Source organism: Bos indicus x Bos taurus, chromosome 10 (assembly GCF_003369695.1).
Source record: "Bos indicus x Bos taurus breed Angus x Brahman F1 hybrid chromosome 10, Bos_hybrid_MaternalHap_v2.0, whole genome shotgun sequence".
NCBI classification, from domain to species: domain Eukaryota; kingdom Metazoa; phylum Chordata; class Mammalia; order Artiodactyla; family Bovidae; genus Bos; species Bos indicus x Bos taurus.
In genome coordinates, this window is record NC_040085.1 from 46477020 (window position 1) to 46494871 (window position 17852).

General features: G+C 39.4%; 1 protein-coding gene across 4 annotated transcripts in view; it reads right to left on the reverse strand.

The window, feature by feature from the left end:
* MYZAP (myocardial zonula adherens protein) overlaps window positions 1–17852 on the reverse strand; it is a 124424-nt gene that overhangs the window by 18423 nt on the left and 88149 nt on the right. For 3 of the 4 annotated variants that reach the window (XM_027553898.1, XM_027553897.1, XM_027553901.1), the window contains one exon: window positions 859–959. The exons of the other annotated variant lie outside the window; for it this stretch is intronic. In XM_027553898.1, coding sequence (XP_027409699.1) covers window positions 859–959 — 101 coding nt within the window. The remainder of the gene's footprint in view (window positions 1–858; window positions 960–17852) is intronic. 4 annotated transcript variants of the gene reach the window in all.

The following is a 17852-nucleotide window of genomic DNA, read 5'->3' on the forward strand; positions in this document are numbered from 1 at the left end:
CCACCACACACCCGCCCCTAACCACACGAGAATACACCTTCCGGCACTGCACACAGGGTGTGGCACTCTGTGACTCTGGTGACCCAAGTCACAAGCCATGTACCGTCAGTGCCCTTGGTATGCACTTGTTTTCTGTCCTCTTGGAGCCAAGCACAGTTTTGAGCACCTAGAGACATGGGCTGGGTTGCTGGGTCACAGGCGCTAACCTGACCGGGGAGAGACCCAGGTACTGGGCTTGTGAGCAACTTAACAACACATGGCTCAGTCCTCTAGCTCAGCAATGCAGCTGAACAAACCAGGTTATAGTTCCTGTTTATGTGCTTATGTCTGAAGAGATGTATTTGTGAATCTGGTCTACTGCATGACAACACTCTGTTACAGTACTAGGGAGCAGCAGGGTTTAGAGTCTCCCTACTCTGTTACTACCTCACAGGGCCCTCTCACACTGTTGAGAATGTCTGCCTGTACATCTGATTTCCCTTGCAGCCTGCACTCTGGGGCAGGAACCCAGTCTAATTCCTCTCGTTATCATCACTGTCTGGCACAGGGGAGGTACTCAACAGATGTGTGCCGAATGAACAGATAAATGAATAGATGAAGGACCAAATGCACACACTTGCTGATGGGGCTCATCTCTCTGCAGGGGCTTCCCCAGGTCTTTCCTGGGCCATGCATGCCCTTGGCCTCCACAGTCTCCCCACTCCACAGAAACCAGCCAGACCCCTCAGCAGCCACCACTTCTCTTTGCAGAAATACTTTTGATAGAAAGAATGCAATTCTGGGAATAACAGCACAGTGAAAGTATTTTCTCGAGTCAAAGGGGAATTTGAGTTGGAACAATAGGAAATTCTTAAATACCTGGGTAGAAGATCACAGCCCACTCCAACCTCTCTGGTTTCCACTTCAGTCTTGGACTGGGTTTCTATTAAATAGTCCAACCTGCTTTGTAGTTCATTATTCTAGAGATGAGGGGGGAAAGGGCTGTTAGTAAAGCAAATGTGTTCCCCCACAAATACATATGATACAATTTATAGGTATTATCTGGATTTTCCCCTAGACACAGACATCTATCACAGTGTATTTTTAAGTGCCTCTTATACAGTAGGAATTGAAGGAATATATTGACTGAATCCTTACTAATAGCTTTATGTGCCTGGACATACATATGTATCCAATTTTACCTGAATGGAAACAAACAAAATATCCTACTCTGTACCATTATTTGCTTTTTGCCCTACTCTGTACCATTTGCTTTTCGCCCACTCAACAATGTGTTGTGACTCTTTCCATGTTTATTAGTTTTCTTTTTATGTCAACAAACTATTTTAATGGGTTCATAGCATTCCATTGTATGGATCTACATTATTTAACTAGTCTCTTACTGATGACCTTTAGATATTTATCACTTTTTTTGTAATTATAAATAAGGTACAGCTCATGTTTTAAAACTCCCTCATTAAACTATAAATTGAGTTTAAGTCTATTAACTTAATTTAGAGGGAAATACCTCTGTAACTTAATAATTAGTATTTCGTAGGTGTGGAAAATTCAGAATCTCAAACATATAAAGTAGAACAAGCTCCTTGGGATTAAAATTAGCATTCTGAAATAGTGTTTTTTCCCCCAGACCAGAGCCAAACATTACATAGGTTGATGATTAGATGCTCAGGAATTGGAAATTTGCCCCGTGGGGGAAATGAAGGACAAAGGAGCAAGGGAGTTGAGGATATTGAAACGAAAACAGATGAAATGCTGCTGCCTAAAACCCAAAGGACAGAAAGACACACCTTTTAAAAAATTCAGACAGTGGTTATCTCTGTGTATAGAGATTTTTTGATTTCTCTTTTAAAGTTCTATGTATTTTCTGTAATGCTAAATTTTCATGAGGCAATAACCATAACTATGTTCCTGACTGTATTCCTCAGAACACAGTATGTAGTATATGCAAGATAAATATGTATTGAATAAATGTATAAATGCCTTTGAAAGTGTGTTAGTCGCTCAGTCATGTCCAACCTTTTGTGACACTATGGACTGTAACTTGCGATTCCTCTGTCCATGGGATTCTTCTCCAGGCAAGAATACTGGAGTGGGTTACCATGCCTTTCTCCAGGGGATCTTCCTGACCCAGGGATCAAACCCAGATCTCCTGCATTGCAGGCAGATTCTTTACCAACTGAGCCACCAGGGAATGAGTGTTTTATTTGCATAACCAGAAAAAATTAAGCGTTTGTCTTTTCTAAGCTGATGCTGAAGCTAAGGCACTGTATTCTAAGACACTCAACAACACATGAAAGTTGAAAAGTTATTTGGAAACAAGCTCATTTGCTCTGAAAGAGCTCCTGCTCTGGATGGGTGATAACAAGGCGCAAAGCAGCGGCTCTGGTGCAGACTCACGTTCTGCGGGGTATAAAGGTCTAGGAATCCCTTCTGATAATGCGAAACGGTGTACAGGAAGAGAATGCACTCCAGGTTCCTTAGCTGCTGACAAGCCATGACTGATCTGTGGGCTCGGCATCTGTCACCTGGTGCTCTGGGAGAATGCTGTTGGCTAACTGCCAGGGGATCACCATCATTTACACATACACACACACACACACACACACACACACACACACACACACTGCTTCACCAACAATATCTGAACTCTCCCATTCATACAGAAAGAGAGGCCTGCCCATTAACAATCAACAGTCCCACTGTTTCATTCTTTCTCAATGTAGACTATAATCATGAGGATTCTGTAAAATGCTGAGCTGAGTACCTATAGTTAGGGGGCAAAAAGGCAAGGTTAGCGAATGTATCCCAATTGGTATACAGTGAGTAGTGGACTTGTAGTCCTAAGTCTTTTGTTCTATTTCAAAGGAACTCTCGTACAAATCAAGCTTCCCTGGTGGCTCAGATGGTAAAGAATCTGCCTGCAGTGCAGGAGACCCGGGTTCAAACCCTGAATCAGCTATTCACTGAAGCACTGATATGAAAATCTTTAACTTTTAAAAATGTAATACTATTAGTTAAAAAAAAAAAAAACTGAGTATCTGCTGGGAATCAGGTAGTATGTAAAATCAAGTGAGGGGAGGAAGTTGGCAGCTAAAGAAATAGGGCATAATTTGTAACCTTTGAGGAGTTCAGTCTTTTGGGGGTACAGACATCTAAGCAGAAAATAACAGAACAAACTCCTAAGTCTCATGCCAGGGGGACCCAGAAAATATCATGGGGGCACTTCAGAGGGGATGTCTAACTCAAAATGGAGGACTGAATTGTCTGAAGATTTTCTGGAGTTATGCAAGGGACAGAGAGTAAGGGAAATAAAAGGAATGAGTACCCCAGAATTATGGAAGAATACTGGGTTGAGAACAGGCCCCTGACTGTAGTGTACAGGTGTGCAGGAGTTGGTTATGAAGGGCTGTGTATGCCACAACCAAGCCTCTACACCCAGGCCCATAAGACCAAACTCAAATTTTACTTCAAACACTTGGGCTCCAAGTGAAAACTGTATTGGGAGGAAATAAAACTATAAGGAAGGAAGATCAGTCAGGGAGGTCACTGCAATTTTCTAGGTAGAGTGAGAGCCGCACTTCTAGTATATAGGAGTAAGCAGTTAAATAGAGCCTCCTCAAACTATACAGTGGAGAAAAAGACAGTCTATTCAACAAGTGGTGCTGGGTAAACTGGCCAACCACGTGTAAAAGAATGAAACTAGAACACTTTCTAATACCATACACAAAAATAAACTCAAAATGAATTAAAGATCTAAATGTAAAACCAGAAATGCAAATCAAAACCACAATGAGGAATCATCTCACACTGGTCAGAATGGCCATCATCAAAAAGTCTACAAACAATAAATGCTGGAGAAGGTGTGGAGAAAAGGGAACCCTCTTACACTGCTGGTGGGAGTGCAAACTGGTACAGCCACTATGGAGAACAGTGTGGAGATTCCTTAAAAAACTGGGAATAGAACTGCCATATGACCCAGCAATCCCACTGCTGGGTGTATACCCCAAGGAAACCAGAATTGAAAGAGACTCATATACCCCAATGCTCACTGCAGCACTATTTACAATAGCTAGGACATGGAAGCAACCTAGATGCCCATCAGCAGTTGAATGGATAAGGAAGTTGTAGTACATATACATAATGGAATATTACTAAGCTATAAAAAGGAATGCATTTGAGTCAGTCCTAATGAGGTGGATGAACCTGGAGCCTATTATACAGAGTGAAGTAAGTCAGAAAGAGAAACACAAATACTGTACATTAACACATATATATGGAATTTAGAAAGATGGTAATGACTATCCTACATGCAGGGCAGCAAAAGAGACACAGACGTAAAGAACAGATTTTTGGACTCTGTGGGAGAAGACAAGGGTGGGATGATTTGAGAGAATAGCATTGAAACATATATATTACCATATGTAAAACAGATGACCAGTGCAAGTTTGATGCATGAAGCAGAGCACCCAAAGCCAGTGCGCTGGGTCAACCCAGAGGGATGGGATGGAGAGGGAGAGGGTTCAGGATGGGGGGACACATGTATACCTCTGGCCAATTCATGTTGATGTATGACAAAAACCCATCTCAATATTGTAAAGTAATTATCATCCAATTTAAATAAATAATTTAATTTTAAAAATAGAGACTCGTGCAAAGAATAGCTATCAACCTTGGACAGAAGACAAACAACAACCGAGGTCTTCAGAGACTGAAGGACAGGTAAGTTTTAGACAGGAGGTAAAACTTGGAGCAGTTGACAAGCATTGGCTGGGTTCTCTGTGATTCTTTTGTTTCTGTTTGCAGCTTTGCTCAAGAGCAGAATAGTCATAGTGGAGGCAGCACAAACACAGTAAAAATTTGATAGAAAGATCATCTGTATGATAGGAAAAAAAAAACAAAACAGTAGGAGTCTACGGGATAGAAGCATTACCAAGAGTGAGAGGGAAGCCAAAATGGAAGGGTCAGAAAATACTGAAATTCTATATTCTGTGTATAAACTCAGTTCCAGTCTCCAGCAGACCCCTGAACCATGTACATGTGGAGCAAAGTGAAAGAAGTATGAAGCCAAGGCTTAAAGAACTGAACCGAGATCTAACCCATCACCCACCATAGCAAGGCAGGATGCAGTTGGGTCTAACCAGATTCTTTACCTTCTAAAGCAATTAAAAGTCTATTTTCCTGCACATCACTGATGAAGGAGGAAAAAAAAAAAAAACAGAAACAGAAAATATAAATAGAAAACAAATGGTAACTTTTGAACAGAAAAGTACAATGCCTGAAATTAGATCAATCACTAGATTGCCCTAAGAAAAAAATGGATATGCCAAAGGAAGGAGTCAGTAAACTTGAAGACACATTAAAGAAGTCATTCAATCAAGATAAGATAATGTTGAAAATAATAAATGAAACTTCATGGAATGTGAGACAATTTTTAAAAGCCTAACATAGGGACACTGGAATCACAGAAGGAAAGAAGAAACTGGAGCAGAAAAAATATTCAAAAAACTAAGGGGGCAGTTGGGTGGGGGGTAGTACATCTCCAGGTTCTTGGGGAAAAGAAACAATGGCTGAAGTTTTCCCATTTTGGTAAGAGACATAAATTTATATAAATTCAAGAATTGACTATAACCAATATATTGATTATATATTATTGAATATATATATTCAATATATATCAATATATCTTGATATATATATTGATTATATATATAACCAATATATTGATTATATATTGATTCAATATATATAATCTTGAATATAACCAATTCAAGAATCTCATCAAACTCAGACAACCAATTCAAAGAGAAACCTACCTTGGCATATTACAGTCAAACTACTGAAAAACACAAAGAAAAATCTTGAAAGTCATCCTGTTACATATAGGGAAACAGTAATCTGAATTACCAAAGGTTGCTCATCAAAAACTATGAAAGCCAGACGCGACTGAATACTAATGAAGGAAACTGTCAACCTAGAACTCTATATATATTTCCATAATGAAGGTGAACTACAGGCCTTATTTTCAAATAAGAAAAACTAAGTGAATGTGTCCCCATCTGGTCTGCACTACACAAAATGCTAAATAAAAATTCTTCACCCTGAAGAGAGGTATCAGAAACTCAGATTTTTCAGGAATGAGTGAAGAATATCAGAAATAAATACTATATGAGTAAACATAAAAGAAAATTATTTTAATTTCTCCAAATACATATGACATAAAACTTCTAGCAATATACAGTGGGTTTATAGTAATATATAGATACAATACATAAGGTTAACTCAGACAGCAGGGGGAAGGGTTAATGGACCTTATCATTGTAAGATTTCTACATTTTATATTAAATGGTACAATATTACCTCTAAGTAGACTGTGAACACTAGATGATGTATATTATAGTACCTAGAGCAACCACTCAAATATTAAAGACACAATGCCAACTGATGAATGGATGAATTAAAATGGAATTCTAAAAAATTTTGGAACAGTCCAAAAAAAGGCAAGAGAAGGGAACAAAACCAGCAAATAAGCCAGAGGGACTAAATAGAAAACAAACAATGGCAGAACTAAATCCAACCATGTCAATAAAAATTAAATGTCAATGGACTGTTCACTTCAGTATAAGAATATCAGAATGTATAAAGAAACAAAACCTAACTATATATTGTCTACAGGAGATGTACTTTAAATAACACAGACCAGTTAAAAATAAGTGGATGGAAAAAAATATACCATGCAAACAATAAACTTAAGAGTGCAGAAATTATAATACCAGATAAAAGAGACTTTAAGACAAAGAGTATGAACAAAGGTAGTGACCAGTATTTCATAAAGAGATCAATTCATGCCAAAACACAATAGTCAAAAATGTGTTTGTACCTAATAAGAGAGCTTTAAAATATATGAAGTAAAAAACAAAATTAAACAGACAGTCTGAAATCATAGCAAGGGACTTTAATACCTGCTCTGAGCAACTAAGAGAACAGTTATACAAAAACCAGGAAAATCATAAATAATCCAGACAATATTATCAACAACCTAAATCTAATTGATATTTATATAACACACACAAAAACAGCAGAATATGAATTTTTTTATAATACTCAACCAAGAGAAACCATATGCTGAGCCATAAAACAAGTCAAACTAAATTTAAAAGAATGAAAACCATACAAAGCATGTTCTAGGACCATAACAATTAAATTAGAAATAAAAAACAATAAGATATCTAAGAACACCACAAATATTTGGAAGCTGAACAACACACTTCTAAATAATTGATAAGTCAAAGAATCTCAAAGGAAATTAGAAAATATTTTGAACTGGATGATAATAAAAATACATCTTATTAAAGCTTGTAGGTTGCAGGTGAAGCAGAGCTGGGAAGGGACATTCATAGATTTAAAAGCGTATATTAGAAAAGAAGAAAGGTCTAAAATCACTGACCTATAAGGTCTACCTCAAGAAGCTAGAAAAAGAAGAGCAAAGTAACACCAAAATAATTAGAGGGAAGAGAATAATGAATATCAGAGCAAACAGCCTCAATAAAACAGAAAACAGATAATATTCTCTATCCACAAAGCCAAAAGCTATTTTAGTTTTTAAAAAAACAGCAAAATTAATAACACTCTACTTAGATTGATCAAAGAAGGGTGGAAGGGAACAAATGATCAATATCAGAATAAAGAGGCATTAAAAAGAAATAATAGGATATCTATGGTGAAACAAAAATATCAATCCTTACTTCACACAAAATACAAAAATTAACTCCAAATGGATCTTAAAACTAAATTTAAAAGCAAAACGCCTATCATTTTTAGAGGAAATCATTGGAGAAAATCTCTGTGACCTTGTAGTAGACAAAGATTTCTTAGGAACTAAAAAGCAGAAACCATAACAAATTGATAAATTGAACTTTACCAAAAATAAAAATGGATACCAAAAGGTATCATTAAGAAAATGAAAAAGGAGGTCATGAAATGGGAGCAAATGTTCACAATACATTTATCTGACCAAGAACTGGTATCCAGAATACATAAAGAACCCTTAACACAACAAAAAAGAAAAGTAAAACTCAGTAAAATAATGGGCCAAAGATCTGAACAAACACTTCAAAAAATAATATATACAAATGGCTAATAAGCACTTAAAACATGCTCAGCATCACTGGTGACCATGGAAATACCACCATAATGAGATACCACCACATACCTTCCAGAATGGCCACGTGAAAAAGACTGACAGTATTAAGGGTGAGGATGCAGAGAAACTGGAACAGTCCAACTTCTGGTGGGAAAGTAGACTCCTCTGATAGTTTCTTAAAAAGTTAGATCTTTATCTACCATACATCCCAGCCATCCCATTACTAGGAATTCACTCAACAAGAATCAATCTGGGCTTCAGGTTCAAGATGGCAGAGTAAAAGGATTTGCGCCCATCTCCCGCAAGAGCACCAGAATCACAACTAGCTGTTGAACAAGCATCAACAGAAAGACGCTGAAACCTACCAAAAAAAGATACCCCACACCCAAAGACAAAGAAGAAGCCGCAACTAGATGGTAGGAGGGGCACAATTATGATAAAAACAAATCCCATACCCTCTGGGTGGGCGACCCACAAACTGGAGAACAATAATACCAAAGAAGTTCTCCCACTGTTGTGAAGGTTTGGAACCCCATGTCAGGCTTCCCAGCCTGGGGACCTGACAAAGGGACTGGGAATCCCCAGGGAATCTGACTTTGTAGGCCAGTGGGATTTGATTACAAAATTTCCATAGGACTGGGGTACCAGAGACTCCAGTCTTGGAGGCTGAAAACAAAACCTTGCGTGCACCAAGACTCAGAGGAAAGGAGAAGTGACTCCATAGGAAACTGAACCAAAACCACCTGTGTTGGAGGGTCTCCTGTGGAGGTGTGGGTCAGCAGGGGCTCCCCAGAGGGACAGGGATTGGGGGAGGGGCATGGGACTGGCAGCAGCTGTCTGGGGAGGTCAGCTTTGGTGTAAACCTTCTTGGAGGCCACCACCAACCTGACCATAGAGCCCTTAGACCCGAGGGCTGAGTTGCCTTAGGCCAAAAAATTACCAGGGAGGGAGCACAACCCCATCCATCAGCAGATAATTGGATTAAAGCTTTACTGAGAAAGACCTAGTTTTTCCCACCACCAGTCCTTCCCTTCAGGAAGCCTACAAAAGCCTCTTAGCCTCCTCCATCAGAGAGGGTAGACAGAAGAAACAAGAAGAACCACAATCTCAAAGCAACTAAAATAAAACCACGTTACAGAAAGTTAATCAGCATGAAAAAGCAGAAAGTTATATCCCAGATGAAGGGACAAGGTAAAACTCCAGAAAAGCAACTAAATGAAGTGGAGATAGGCAACCTTTCAGAAAAAGAATTCAGAATAATGATAGTGAAGTTGATTCAGGATCTCAGAAAAAGAATGGAGGCAAAGATTGAGGTGATGCAAGAAATGCTTACCAAAGACCTAGAAGAACTAAAGAACAAACAGAGATCAGTAATATACTGGAAGGAATCCACAGCAGGATAACTGAGGCAGAAGCATGGATAAATGACCTGGAGGACAGAATGGTGGAAATCACTGCCATAGAACAGGATACAGAAAAAAGAAGAAAAGAAATGAAGACAGCCTAAGAGACCTCTGGGAAAACATTAAATGCACGGACATTAGCATTATAGGGGACCCAGAAGGAAAAGAGAGAGAAAAATGACCTGAGAAAATATTTGAAGAGATAATATCTGAAAACTTCCCAAACATGGGAAAGGAAATAATCAACCAAGTCCAGGAAGCACAGAGTCCCAGGCAGGATAAACACAAAGAGGAACACACTGAGACACACAGTAATCAAACTGACAAAATTAAAGACAGAGATAAAATACTAAAAGCAACAAGGGGAAAATGACAAGTAACATGGAAAGGAACTCCCATCGGGCTATCAGCTGATTTCTCAACAGAAACTCTACAAGCCAGATGGGAATGGCATGACATATTTAAAGTGATGAAAGGGAAGAACCTACAACCAAGAATATTCCACCCAACAAGACTGTCCTTCAGATTTGATGGAGAAATCAAAAGCTTTCCAGACAAGAGAAAATTAAAGAGAATTCAGCACCACCAAACCAGCTTTACAACATAAGCTAAAGGAACTTCTCTAGGCCTAAAACAAGAGAACAGAAAAGCCCTACCTACAGAAAATAAACCCAAAGCAAGTTAAGAAAATGGTAATAGGATTATACATATGGATAATTACCTTAAATATAAATGGATTAAATACACCAACCAAAAGACACAGACTGGCTGAGCGGATGAAAACATGTGCATGTATGCACTTTCACTTACCACATCACTCTGCTTGACCCCCCAAATTGTATGTAATTATTTTATATTGTTAGGTTAATCATGTTCCTACTATGGCTTGCAATTGTAATTATCTTTTATTTTTTGTCTTGTTATTGATTGTGAAAACTGACAAACATCTTTCACTATTGTGATTATGTAACTATTACTCAGTACCATTGTATTACGATTGGTCAGCAGAAAAATTACAGAATTCTGTATCACCAAAACAACCATGTAATAGAAAAACCTGTAATCACTTAAAAAATCCATATGCATATGAGAATTATTTTGGAATTTTCTAAAAAATACAAATGCCCAGGTATTGCTTTGTGTTTTTGCCAGCGCTCCAGATATGTTTCTAGTGAGTAGCCATGTTTAAAAATAACTGGACTATATGAGGATCTTTTACTTTTATCTAGTTTGTTTCTCTTTTTCTATTTCATAGTCAGTGCTCCCATTTCATTTAGTTTATGTCTCCCAATTTCTCCATCTCTCTTTTTTTTTATGTTCTTTCTCAAGCCTTTATCAAGTGTAGTAGAAAAGCTTTTGTATACATATATATAATCTATATTTTAGAAAACTTATGAAATTTTTCCTAACTAAAAAATTTATGACATTTAGATTCCACTTGATTGACTTAATGTGAATAGAATGCTACATTTCTAATTTTAAAAAATGGATATGCAACAAGCAACAAAGGTTTACTGTATAGCACAGGGAACTATAATCAATATCTTATAATAACCTATAATGGAAAATAATTTCAAAAATAACATATGTGTATATGTATAACTGAATCACACACACACTAAAGAAATTTTGTAAACTTTTTGAAATTTAGTAATGTTTATCTTTTTGCCAGTTTTTCTAAATGTCCTATGGATATCTGATAACATATGAGATATAAAATTTTAAATATATTTATGTAGGATATGATTAATATAAATTAAATAGAAATCTGTTATATTTAAATCATTAACGACATCATTCAAGATACCCCTATTCTTATTTTTTGTGTACTTGATAAAATATTCTCAGGGAAATGTTAGTATGTCTATGATTATATATTTTTTCTTTTGCCTTATATTTCTTCTGATTTTTTCTTTATGGGTCTGTTTCTTTGTTGTTAAGGTGTCTAATAGTTTATGATGTCTATCTTTTTTGTGAATTGTACCTTTTATCATTAAAAATATTCATCTTTGCTTCATTTAAAATAAATTAATTACTTTAAAAAAAGAATAAACCCTAAGTTCACATAATGACTTGTACAGTAATGTTCCCAGCAGTTTTATTCACAATAGCCCCAAGCTGGAAACAACCCAAATGTGTCTCAATAAGGAATGGAGAAATAAACTGTGGTATCTTAATAAAAAATATCCTGCCACAAAAAAAGAATATATGTAAGATGGATATATCTCAAATCATTACACTGAGTGAAAGAAGCTAACTAGACATGAAAGAGCACACAACTATATAATTCTATTTATATAAAATGCAAACAAGTCCAAAAAAAGATCCCTGGTTGCCTGGTGGTGAATAGAAAGGGAGATGGACCGCAAGGGGAAATAGATCTTGAGAGTGATGGCAATGTTCTGCATCTTGTCTGCAGTGGTGGTTTCATGGGTATATACAACCGTCAACACTCATTAAATTACATACTTTCTTAAAAATGGAGGCTTAATTGCCATATAATATTCTATTGGTTTCAGGTATCCAACATATGATTTGGTGTTTGCACACCCTATAAAATGATCACAGCAGGATGTCTAGTTAACATCTGTCACCATACACTTTAGAAAGCTTCAGCTTTATTTGTATGAATTAATACAAGGTTGACAGGACCTAAAAAAGGATGATGAGAGCCTGAATATGGGCAACAGGAGGAAAATTAGAGCAGGATGACAGAAATACTTAAAAAACAATAATTTTAAAAGGTAGATCTTGATACAGGAAAGCAAACACACTCTGCTCTGAGCCTCACAGGCTATGACTAAAGAGCAGCCTCGGCTGACTGCCTGGCTTGGGCTGCAGAAGAGATTGCTCCAGGACTGAGAATCAGGTTCCAGGGTTTTCCTACTCTCAAACACCACCACCTTGTGTTGAGCTGTGAAATGCAGACCACCCAGGAACTTGGGAGGCTGTGCGCCTTCCAGAAAGGAAGGACCTGGTGTGGCACCTCTTGGCATTTTTGGGAGATTATGTCACAGATGAACGGCAGCCACCTCCTTCCCCGGCTCCCGAGGCCCTAGGGAGGGAGCAGCCGGAGCTGCAGCCCGAGCTCTAAACAAGAATGCACGTCCAATAAAACCTGCACGTGGTGCCTGGTGCTGCTGCCCCGGCGTCACACAGGGAAGTTCACAATTGACCCAGGAATGCACAGCAGACACGTTGAGAGGTTTATGTACCACACAACACACGTTAAGTGCAGGACGGACAAAACCAAGACATCTGACTCCTTTCCTCTGACTTTGGAGTTGGAATATAAGTTTAGGATTTTCAGCAGAGAAAAATGAAATGGGATCTGTTCAGTTTCAGAAAGCTGATGAACCTTATGAAGCCAGATGCTTATAACTTTAATAAAAGTTTCTCAGCAGGTAAAGAATCGCCTGCAACGCAGAAGACACAAGTTCAACCCCTGAGTCTGGAAGATCCCCTGGAGAAGGAAATGGCAACCCACTTCAGTATTCTTGCCTGAAAAATCCCATGGACAGAGGAGCCTGGCAGGCTACAGTCAATGGGTTACAAAGAGTCAGACATAACTGAGCAACTAAGCACATAAACTACAACATATTGGAAATAAGGGATGGGGTATTTCTTCAAGAGATAAGTGAATAAAAATATATTTGGAAAAAAAAGAAAATAGAATGGGCATATTTTTGCATCAGGGAGGTTTCTGAATCAGCTGATGAAAACCTAGTCTGATGGGGCCTAGCACAAACTTCTAGGGATCTGCTGGGGGAAGGGGTTGCAAAATCTAATGAGTTTCTGCACCAGTAAGTACATATGATGAATTCAGGGACCAGAATAATCTACATTCTCAATTTAAAAGAAGGAGGAAGAGAAGGACGAAGAGGAAATATAAATTAGTTGTCAATAGAAGGAGTCCCTGGGACCTAGCTATTGAGGAAACAGTAAACACATGGCATTTACTGGGAGCCACATACTTTTCTAATCACTTAGTATTAACTAATTTAGTCTTCCTAACAACTCTGTGCAGAGGACTCCCATTTACAAATGAGCAACCTAAGGCACAAAGCAGTTAAGTAACTTGCTCAAGACCACATACTAGTAAGTCACAGAGCTGACACTGGAACTCAGGCAGTCTAGCTCCAGAGTCTGAAGTCAGGCCCTTAACAAAGGGTAGCTAGTTTATTTGGAGAAGGCAATGGCACCCCACTCCAGTACTCTTGCCTGGAAAATCCCACAGATGGAGGAGCCTGGTAGGCTGCGGTCCATGGGGTTGCTAAGAGTTGGACACGACTGAGCGACTTCACTTTCACTTTTCACTTTCATGCATTGGAGAAGGAAATGGCAACCCACTCCAGTGTTCTTGCCTGGAGAATCCCAGGGGTGGGGGAGCCTGGTGGGGGAGACGTGGCTGACGTCTATGGGGTCGCACAGAGTGGGACACAACTGAAGTGACTTAGCAGCAGCAGCACCTAGTTTATTAATCAGACAGGACTAGGTTACTCGCTCTGTCCACCAAAACTTTTTGAAGATAACTAAAACACCATCATTGGCATCATTACAGTAAAGCAGAGAATGGAAAGTCAAGGAATAAAACTTCCTGGTGTTAGAATAGGTAAGAATAAGAGAAATTCTTAGTGGCCAACAGGACCCTGTATTATAAAGCAAAACAACTAGATAAATTTGGAAAATGTCAGTGCAACCTCAGAATCAAAAAAACACATATTTTCCCCAATTTTGTCACTACTAAAATGGTCTTTAAACAACAGGGTTCTACTGTACAGCACAAGAAATTATATTCAATATCCTGTGATTAACCGTCATGAAAAAGAATATAACTGAGTCACTTTGCTACACCGATACACTGGAGAAGGGAATAGCAAACCGCTTCAGCATTCTTGCCTTGAGAACCCCATGAATAGCATAAAAAGGAAAAAAGATTGAAACTGAAAGATGAACCTCACCCCCACCCCCAGATCAGTATGCTACTGGAGAAGAGCAGAGAAAGAGCCACAAAAGGAATAAAGAGGCTGAGCCAAAGCGGAAATAATGCTCAGTTGTGGATGTGCCTGGTGGTCAAAGTAAAGTCCGATGCTGTAAAGAACAATGTTGCATAGGAATCTGGGATGTTAGGTCCATGAATCAAGGTAAATTGGAAGTGGTCAAACAGGAGATGGCAAGAGTGAACATCAACATTTTAGTAATCAGTGAAATAAAATGGACAGGAATGGGTGGATTTAATTCAGATGACCATATTATCTATTAGTATCTACTATTATCTACTACTACTGTGGGCAAGAATCTCTTAGAAGAAATGGAGTAGTCCTCATAGTCAACAAAAGAGTCCAAAATTCAGTACTTGCGTGCAGTCTCAAAAATGATAGAATGATTTTGGTTTGTTTCCAAGGCAAACCATTCAACATCACAGTAATCCAAGTCTATGCCCCATAGAAGAAAAAGATGAAGAAGTTGAATGGTTCTGTGAAGACCTACAATACCTTCTACACCAAAGAGAAGATATCCTTTTCATCATAGGAGACTGGAATGCAAAAGCAGGAAGTCAAGAGATACCTGGAGTAACAGGCAAGTTTGGCCTTAGAGTATAAAATGAAGCAGGGCAAAGTCTAACAGAATTTTGCCAAGAGAACACACTGGTCATGGCAAACACCCTCTTCCAACAGCACAAGAGATGACTTTACACGTGGACATCACCAGATGGTAAAGAATCCGCCCACAATGCAAGAGACACAGGAGACACAGGTTCCCTCCCTGGGTCAGGAAGATCCCCCAGAGAAGGAAATGGCAACCCACTCCAGTATTCTTGCCTGAAAAGGAGATGACAGTCAGCAGTGTGTTTGTAACATCATCAACTGCTCACACAACCTGAAGAGGAAAACCAAGAGCTCAAACTCATCTCCTAAGAGGTGAAATCTTTACCTAGTCTGACAAAGAATGGTAAAGTATTAATAAGGAATATACATATTTTTAATAGTACTAAAGATAGGTCAGTACAGCCCAATGATAAGGGGTCCTGAGTTTGAATCACCTTGAAGCCACCTAGTCCTATACCATAAAGCAAGAAGGTGTCCCTCCAAGAGTCAGCATCCTGTAGGCTTTGCTGCTCAGAAAAGGTATTCCTTGTCCTCTGGATATGAAAGATCAGTGCAACTGTCTGGAAAATGTCACAATGACATTTAGGTTAACTCTAAGACCTTTCGAAGATCTTAAAAACCAAGAACACAAACAATGAAGATATAAATTAAACCCAAGATACTTAATATTTTAGAATAAGTTAAAGTGTAAATGTATTATTAAATCTTGACATGTTGTATAACGGTTTATCTGTTGTTTAAGATGCATGATCAAAAGGAATTCGGCATTCTAAATTTGTACTGGAATTTAAATAGTTTAGGGAAATTTAATCAACCAAATCTAAAATTAGTGTTTAAATGCTCAAAGAGAAATAGTTTTCAAGCCATTCTGAATGACTTTTTGGATGCACACGGCAGACACGGCCACCCCACCCCCATGCTCTGGATACTCACCAATTCCTGACATGCCTTCATGACTTTTTACCTGGGGGGCTTCCTCTGCCCAGGGCAGGCCAGAATTGCCACAACCTCCTGGAGCAGGCCTCAACCAACTACTGATGGGAGTTAGTGGACAAATGCCCCAGCTTTCAGACCTTCTGGTAAGGATATCTCAGAACCTAGTGCGCGCCATCTCCCCTGGAAACCCAGGGCAAGTGAGCAGCAGCCGTCCCCAGTGGCAATCTCAGTAAGGTCGTCGGTAGAGGCCTTCATGCTTTCCCTGACTCATTTCTCCTCTCCTCACTGGGGCTTTCAGGGATCACCTCCTAACTAAACTAGCAGACTCACATCCACATCTCAGAGTCTGGGCAACCCAAATGAAGAGAAGAGAGGAGTTCACCAAATCAAAAGCACACATATACGTAAGGCTCTTCTCAAAGCACAGTCCCCCCTTGGGCATTTTCTAATTTCCCAGCAGGGGAGCCGGCTTGGTAACACAGCCAGCCCGGGGAGACGGGAGGGAGTGGGCATGGTCTTGGGTAACCCTCTGCCTCTCCTGTCAGCATCTCCTTCCTGGAACCAGCCTCTCTCGGAACCCATGACTTTCACCAGGTCACTCTCTCTCTGACTCTCACTGTGGAGCTGTGATTCCTCCACAGGGAGCTGTGATCTCAGAGGACAGTCTTCGATACAGAAGTCTCCATTCATAAAGCTAGAGCTGGACTCAGGGGACAGGACAAATGTCCACTTACTCAGCTGTCAGGACAATGAGCCCATGGGCTTTGAGTCTGCTCTCAGGTCCCTCTGGGCCATGAGGGGTTTCTGCTTATGACTTTTATAGGCAGCCCCCCCAAAACAGAGGAAACAAAGACCCTGCTTGCCACCCCTACAAACATGGTGGTTAAGTGCTCAGGCTTACTTATAATTGTCACTTTGGATGGGTTCCTTAACATCCCTGAACCTCAGTTTCTTTAGCTATAAAATGGAGGAAATATAATCTAACTCATCCCTCTTAATAAAGAAAAAATGATTGATTGCTTAGGCATGCCAGCTACTTTCTATGCACTCCCATCACATGGACACACACGTAGGTGCCGTTATCATCCTCAGGTTCTAATTCTAAGAAACCTTTCCAGGGTCACCCAGCTAATAAGAATGTAGGGTTCAATCCTAGGCAAGTCTGATTCCACTCTTAGCCTCTATGGTATACAAAAGATACAGAAAGTAAAAGCGCCCAACACACACTAGGAGCTTAATTACTGTCATTACTTTCCTGTGTCCTTACTTCACCATTCTCTCCTGGGCTGTCTCTCACTGGGGAAGGACTATAAACGGGACACAGACAAGGAGAGATTCACGGAGCCTTAAATGAAGAGGCTCAATGCCAAGTTCTTAATAAAAAGCCTTCAGAGAAAACAGAAGGCTTCCACTTCTATTAACACCTAAGCTCTTAAAGTTCTTTCAACTCCATAATTTCCTTCCCTGGAACCTCCACAAAATTCCCAAAATGCCTTTCAAAAGGCCATAAAGTCATGAATACTAAATATCATAGAAGTTTTCAGTGAAATTAAGTCGCCTCTGGGGCTTCCCTGGTGGCTCAGTGGTAAAGAGCCTACCTGCCAAGCGGAAGATGTGGGTTCGATCCCTGGGTCAAGAAGATCCCCTGGAGAAGGAAATGGCAACCCACTCCAAAATCCTTGCCTGGGCAATCCCCTGGACAGAGGAGCTACAGTCCATTGAGTCACAAAGAGTAGCACACGACAGTGATTAAACAAGAAGTCA